We start from the raw sequence: 7,464 nt of genomic DNA, 5'->3' as shown, positions 1-7,464 counted from the left end.
CTCTGAAAGAATATAAATATTCTTATAAAATTCTAAAAATTTTCTTAATAAAAATCATACTTTATTATAATATATTTTAAATTCTTTATAAAAATGCATTATTCTTTTAAAATTCCATATTAAAGAGCAGTATAAAAGTATTATAGATGACCTTGCTTGACCAAAATTTTTAAAACGTATGTTCTTTCAAATTCAAGCAGTACCAATTTTAATCCCAAATGTAGAAATAAACTTACAGTCCTTATCAAATTCGGGCTCAATCTTAATCAACTCAAGCCTAAATTTACAATGAATTTATCTTTCAACCAATCATAATTTTGGAGTCAAACAAACTTTATAATTGGTTGGAGAAAAAGACCCCATCTACTACTATAATATAAATATAAATACTATTTTACATCGATTTTGTAAGATTAAGTATAAATTAAAAATTTTCCTTAATATAATATCATATTTATTTACAAAACTAATAAAATTATCTTAACAAATTTATTAAACCTATTGTACTGTTTGCTATCAAATAAATTTATAACTGTAATCTCATGTCGATTGGAGAAGATTCAATAACTTAAAAACAATAAATTTACAGGTGTTTTTCATTTTATTATTTAATTTTCTTATTTTTATTTAATGTGAAATTTAAAAATCAACAAAAAATTCATAGCCAACAATCCAAATTATAAAGTTCCATCCTAAAATATATTTCATAGCGAAATAAAATTTACACTCCTAAAAAATGAGACCCCACAAGATAGAAAATACAAATTCATTACTTTATCCCAAATGAAACCAAACATTACAAAATACCTCTACAAGTGCCAATAATACTTTTACCGACTTCCTTTTTATATATTGAGGTTTAATTCTTGTTTTCCTAAACTTTTCAAAGTTCATCACGTGCTTTCACATATGCCACAATGTGCCTCAACATTTGAAGTCAATTTTTTCAACTGTCAATTCTGTCCCTCAAGAGATATAATGGTACTCGCTTTAATCTAAAGCTCTTCTGTTTTACACTTTCTATTCTGCTATCAAATCAAACAAAAGCATACCATAGCAAAATCCTAGACGTAAATCGTAAAAAAAAAACATAAATTTATTAGTATGAATAGTGATTAACATATAATACATGCAAGACATGGCTAATGTTGTTTTCCGCTGCACATTCACAAACTATGTTGACATTATATAACAATAGCGACGAAGAAGAAAACCATTTTCTTAAAACGGCAATGTTTCACTGTCTTTAATATGTATGATTGTGATTAATATATTATTATATTATATATATGATTCTGTATTTGTTTCAATTATAATCTGATTATACGTACGGGTGTGTTCTTTGTTCCGCGTTCATATTCGTTTTTTAGTTTTTTATGGGTAATAAATACATCTCTTATGCAAGCTTTCCTCCGAAGTGAAAATGAAAACGCAGCACTCGTGTTCATTGTACTAATGTGTATGAAAGGCAGCTCTCCGCAATTTCATAATCCATTTATCAAAATCAATTTTAATGCTAGGTTTTCAAGGAATGTTTTGTGTTAAATTGAATTTTCTAATGTCGCCCACATTAAAACCACGTCATTTCAAACTCATAACAAACAGAATCAATTTCCCAAAAAAGAATTAACAGTTCAAAATGAATTCTACAAATACATACCCAGAAATGCAGTATGACGATTGGTTTCCAACTTGGATAAGTATTATCTACAATTCTATATTTAACTGCACCTCCTACTATAATCACATTTGCATACTTGTTTATAAAACTACTCTATTCTTGCGAAACTTCAACTAAAAGCGTTAGATAATATTAGCAATATTTTAATGATACCATTTTGTAAAAGTACGATGATTAGGCTGATTTATTATAAAGATATATAACTGTTTACTAGTTTTAGCTGCAGAAAATCCTTATCATCCTTTCTCAGGAGTTCTCTCATTTTCTTTTTGACTGCTAGAAATACAAAGCACTACATGGAAATAAGCATTCAATGACTGAAAAGCCTAAAATCTTTGAACAAAATATTATTATTTGAAAGATGCAGAATCATTCAAGTGCAATTCATATTGAAAAACAATTTTGTCTTACCGTCCCCTTTGGACTAGAAAGATTTAATTGTTCCCTTCTCGAAGCTTTTCTACCCAAGAAAATGAGAGTAACAAGAACTAGGTGATATAAAAGGAAGAACAAAAAGTAAAGTCGCATTTTTCTAGTGTTCCTAACAAATTGATGCATCGACAAGTTTAAGAGCTGAGTACAAGGAAAGATTACAGCACCCCGTACTTACGACCAAAGATGTATGAGGAGTTGTTTTCTATATCATTACTGAAAGTCGGAAATGCATATAGTCAATTATGAGTTATAGTGGACAATTCTTAAGAGAATTATTAAACACAAGTCAGCAATACGGGGGTTAACCAGACCATCTATATCCACATCCAAAGACCTCAGTCAGGGATTAACCACGATGTTTTGAGTTCGTTTGCTCCTTAAGTTGCTTAAGACACAGTTTCCCCTTCCTTTACAAATACCAGGCAATGACAATTTACAGCAGAGTTATTATCCAATTAATTTAAAGGGATCCTGGTTTCTCAAAATGCATTTTCCCATTTCATTTTGATTTCAAAAGGATAATCCTCTACTCTCTACCTTTTGTGGACTTAATAGAGAAACTTTTTTTTATACTTTGTCATCATGGAACCACCACCTAGTCTCCTTAGGCGATCTGCCATTTCTGCAGTTCTTTACATAGCGATCATTATCTTCAGGGCGTTGCTGCCAAAGAAATCAAGTCATGAGTTTATTAAGGCATGACAACCATTTCAAGATGGATCAATGACCTACCTAAATTCACCCGTAGAATCTTAAGTAATATAACCTACCATTTATCAAATCAAAATGTAATAAAACCTTGTTAAAAATATAGCATGTCCTAGGTGTCCATTAATACTATCACAGCACATGGAATAAGTAGGAAAATACAAGATTCACAGTAAATAAATTCACACCTTTGTGGTCGAGCTAGAAAGCATTGAGAGAATACTGATGCAGATAGAACTAACTGTCATGGCAGGGGACCAGGAATCATACAATATATCTGCATAATTCCAAGCATATTAATCTCAGCTGACCACCAACAAATAGCAACTAGTTAATCATGTTTCAATCTAAATCTAGAAAGAAATTTTTTTCATCAAGTATTACAAACTTCAATAAGTGGGTTTTCAGATACTCCAGATTTAAAAACCGAATATTTAAATAAGAAAAATATTTTCGATTATGTCAAAGTATAACTACAAACATCAAATTCCCAGAAGTGAGAAATGAATCATACCTAAACTTAGAATTCATATATAGAAACAATAATAATAACAACGATAATATTGATTACATAAAAGTAAAACTCTGGAAACATCAAACCCCTGAATGCGAAAGATAACCCCTTTTACATACTTTAAAGTTCATTATAAAAAATATTTCATATATATATATATATATATATATATATATATATACATATACATACATACATATACATACATATACATATATATATATATATATATTAAAGTTAAAAATCATAATAAACCAATAAAACTTTGAATCGAACAATTTTAGTTGTGATAAAAGATCATTACCAATTTACTTTTAAACTATTCAAATTTAATTTATATATAGCAATAAAAAAACAGGTTAAAAGTAGGAAAATAAAGATAAAAGAATGGTAGTTTTAGATGATTAAGAGGACTTTTAGAGCTAGTTGAGAATATGTGAAATGTCCAAATATCAAAAGAGAGTAAAGACTGAAGATCTAATTGAGAGAGTTAGAAGAGTAAGAATTTCACTCTAGAAATTGTACAATTGTAATTTTTAATATAGTTGGATATCTAGCCTGGCATGAATGAATAAAGCAGAAAATAATGCATTCCTAACTTCAATCATACACTCTCCACTGCTACCCTCCTTCAAATGCCTACTCTTAAGAACAAAAAAAGTGGGGGTTGGGGTGTGTGTGTGTGTGGGAGGGGGGGCTGCGGGGAGAAGAGGCCTTGAAAAAATTTCTTGGCATAACTGACAACCATTTGCCAACCAGCAAAAAGAAAAAGACAAAACGCGCATTTGTCTGATCAGTCACGTACAATTTCTCTTAGTTGGATATCTTACAACTCATTATGCAGTACAAACTCCGACTCAATTCATCCCAGAAGATGAGAAAAAGAAAACAACAGAAGCAGCTCAGCCCAAATAGAATGGGAGAAAAAGAAGATTATGAACATTGGAATATAATTCAATATTATCAATAATCATTTGTTCAATTTTAGAAATATAAGCCATAGAATCATTCTAAATACTCCTTCTGTTCCTTAAAATAAGACACTTCTAACATAATCACAGATAATGAAAACAATAGTCTAGTTGATCTTTTAAAAATATAACCATTGTACCAAATTAATACTCATTATTAATGACTTTTAAAACTATCTTCTCATTACTATTAATTAATATAAAATACAAATACCTATAATGTTTAATAGGTCTAAACAAGGAAAATAAAATATAAAGTTGAATAGATATTATAAAATGCTTTATAAAAAGGACCAACAATTCCTTACAAAATGTGCCTTATAATAAAAACCAAAGGCAGTAATATATTAATATTAAATACCTAAAACATTATGAATAATACTCAAAAGTATCAAAATGTTCATAATCTTACATCACCAAAGAAAAGTAAATTTCAATAATACTATTATGTCAGTAAAAGCCGCGTCACAAGTAAATTCACAAGTCATAATTCTATACGTATTCCTAATAATGATAGTTCATCCTAACAGAAATATATTTGCGAAAAAAGTTCAAAGCTGAGGTAACATCCTTCATCTCCTTAGCCTTAGGAGGCTCATAGCGTGACCGTACTACTTGAAGCCTATAGTTCAAAAGAACAAATACAAAGCAACAATGCAGCAAAACCAGGAACATAGAGAGTAAGCAGGTGACTGTCAAGCTTCTATTGCAGAAGATTGATAATGGAGAAATGGAAAAACCAAATAGTGCGCAAGTGGTTTAATAACTATGCGAAGCCCCTATTTCAAAAGAATGAAAAACATAGGAATGGAGTAATTAAATAAGGTGCATTTAATTCAATTTCTTTTTGTTTGAGAATTTGAGCTTCTCTGAAATTTTTATGACTCATGAAAATTGGAACGGAAAATAAAAAATGAATTATTGGATCGTTTGTTTCATGTATGTTAACAGAATCATATCAATGTTTTGTGTACTTCAGAATCATATCAATGTTTTGTGTACTTCAGAATCACATCAATTTAAGAATGGATCACAGTTCAGAGTCGTCTACAGTTTATCAGAAACAACAAATTACTAGATTTAAAAATCAGCTGGGAAAGTAGAATTGCTCCATTCTAACACCAAAACTAAACAAGATGTGAAGGCACTGAAACACCAAAGTGAAAAACAGTTGGCAAGAAGGACCCACACTTCTGACTTCTCTCTATTCCTGGCATATATAGCATACAACAGTTTATATAGGACACCATCACAATTCACAGCCATAAAATAACACTCCTAGCATATTTACTATTGTGGTCCAATTACATTCTTGGGCATACCGAGCTGAGGACATACACATCTGCAAAATTATCATGGCCGTTCACACTTGTTCCGTGCATTCTCTATGGTTTATTAACTTATTAAATGTTAGCTGCTTTCAAATTTCAATTGGGTTATGCTAAGAGTTCCCAACAATTTTCATACTTACTTAAAACAGTAAGACTTCATCAACAATGTAAAACCATTCACTATATTGAAACCCAATGTCTCAGTTAATAGTTAACAATATATTTTCAATCAATTAATCAGGACAATTCTTTCAGAAAAAAGAATTGATTTTCTCATGTACTAGGAGAACCCTAAACAAGTAAACAATCAATCGCAGTCCTCTTCCCAACAGTTCTCAACAAGAAATTCTAACTTCGAAGTCGGGACTTCAAGGAAAATTATAACCCGAAGAAGGTAACAAGAACAGCCAGTGTCCGAAAGAATCGACAACATGAAAAACAATACAAACAAACATAAAAAGCAACAAATAACACAACCCTGTAACAAAAGGGTGTGCCAGAGGATTATACTCAAAATACGGTAACTATAAAAAACACACACATACCTAAACAAATATGGCCGTTGCTGTAGATATGGGGATGCAGCGGAGCCGGATGCAAGAATATGACCTGTAGAACCGTTAACAATAGAATAATAATAGCAGTGAACAACAGACACCGATGCAGATTAAATATTAAATTGTGCAAGGAAGGGGCAAAAGAGGAACCTGGGGAGCTTCCATAGGGTAATTCTCGGGAAAATCGACCTGAAGCTGGTAGGTCTCATTGGCGTAAAGTGTCCCGGGAGCTCCAGTGACTTCAACAACCCACCTTCCAGGGAGGAACAGAGCAGAGTGGGGGAAAGAAAAAAGAATGCAAAGGAAGAAGAGAAAGAGGAAATCAAAGCATAAGAAAACATGTTGTGTAAAAGTGAAAAAAGTTAGGTGGATTATGAGGGGTAATTAGAAGAATCCGATACCTCTGGAGATTATCGGTGACTTTGTGCTTGAAACCAGTTGGGGGATTGACCTGCCACTCCACGAGCTCTTTCTGGAGCCTATTGCAGGCAATCTTACTGAGATTCTAAAACAGCCACGATCCCAATTCAAACCTAAGAACCGAAAAACGAACAACCAAGAAAGACAATCGAAGAGCGAAAGGGGTTAGGGCTAACCTTGCGAGCGGCACCAGAAGAACTAGTCATGATTCTTCCGCGTACACGAATGGGTACAGGAACAATTCTCAATGAACAAAGAAGAAGAGATTCACCACTGAACCAATGTATATATATATATATATATATATATATATATATACACACACCTATATTATGTTTTGTGTGTTAAATAATAAAATGTAAATGAAGAAATGCCCCAGACATAAAACTTTATTACACTCCGTTAATTAAAAAAACATTTTACACCATAGTTTATTTTAATTAAATTGTAAGTTTTATGGGACATTTTTCTTTTTCTTTTAAGAATTGTTTGTTTATGACGTACATTCGAAAATATGGAAAGTCAAAGGTCTCCATAATTATTAATAATGGTAAGAAAAAAGAAAGTTTGGTTAGATTACTATCGCGCATCTAGGTGCTATTTTGATGTAAATTTTTCTCTCTGGTTTCCCTTCCACATAAGATATTCCAAATTCTTTTGCCAAGAGACATTCCAAAATGCCACTATAATCCATCACTACAAAATAAAAATAACATATTTACTATGATTATGTTTATTGAAGTTTTCTATCAATTAATCTGTTTAAATGAAACGCCTGATCCTGTTTTATAACTTTTTTTATTTGTCAAATAAATTACAATTAATTCACTCAGTGCTTTATTTCAAT

General features: G+C 31.2%; 1 protein-coding gene across 1 annotated transcript; it reads right to left on the bottom strand.

Moving 5' to 3' along the window:
* Positions 1 to 2,287: 2,287 nt before the first annotated feature.
* On the bottom strand, positions 2,288 to 6,942 carry LOC108335984 (probable ubiquitin-conjugating enzyme E2 16). The gene is made up of 6 exons (XM_017572242.2): positions 6,794 to 6,942; positions 6,599 to 6,702; positions 6,348 to 6,450; positions 6,186 to 6,249; positions 3,013 to 3,101; positions 2,288 to 2,779 (listed from the first exon to the last, which is right to left on the bottom strand). Exons 1-6 carry the CDS (start codon positions 6,821 to 6,823, stop codon positions 2,684 to 2,686), a joined length of 486 nt encoding a protein of 161 aa, XP_017427731.1. The 5' UTR covers positions 6,824 to 6,942; the 3' UTR covers positions 2,288 to 2,683.
* Positions 6,943 to 7,464: the final 522 nt, after the last annotated feature.

This window comes from Vigna angularis, chromosome 10 (genome assembly GCF_016808095.1).
Source record: "Vigna angularis cultivar LongXiaoDou No.4 chromosome 10, ASM1680809v1, whole genome shotgun sequence".
Taxonomy (NCBI): Eukaryota; Viridiplantae; Streptophyta; class Magnoliopsida; order Fabales; family Fabaceae; genus Vigna; species Vigna angularis.
This window is presented reverse-complemented; position numbering and strand designations above follow the sequence as displayed.

Bases quoted from the DNA above. Each gene is read 5' to 3' on its own strand.
- LOC108335984 (XM_017572242.2), bottom strand. From the start codon at position 6,823: ATGACTAGTTCTTCTGGTGCCGCTCGCAAG. The intron at 6,250-6,347 runs GTTCCTCTTTTG...ACGGTTCTACAG, and splicing joins ACCCTATGGAAGCTCCCCAG to GTCATATTCTTGCATCCGGC. The intron at 3,102-6,185 runs GTATGTGTGTGT...GGAATTATGCAG, and splicing joins CAACGGCCATATTTGTTTAG to ATATATTGTATGATTCCTGG.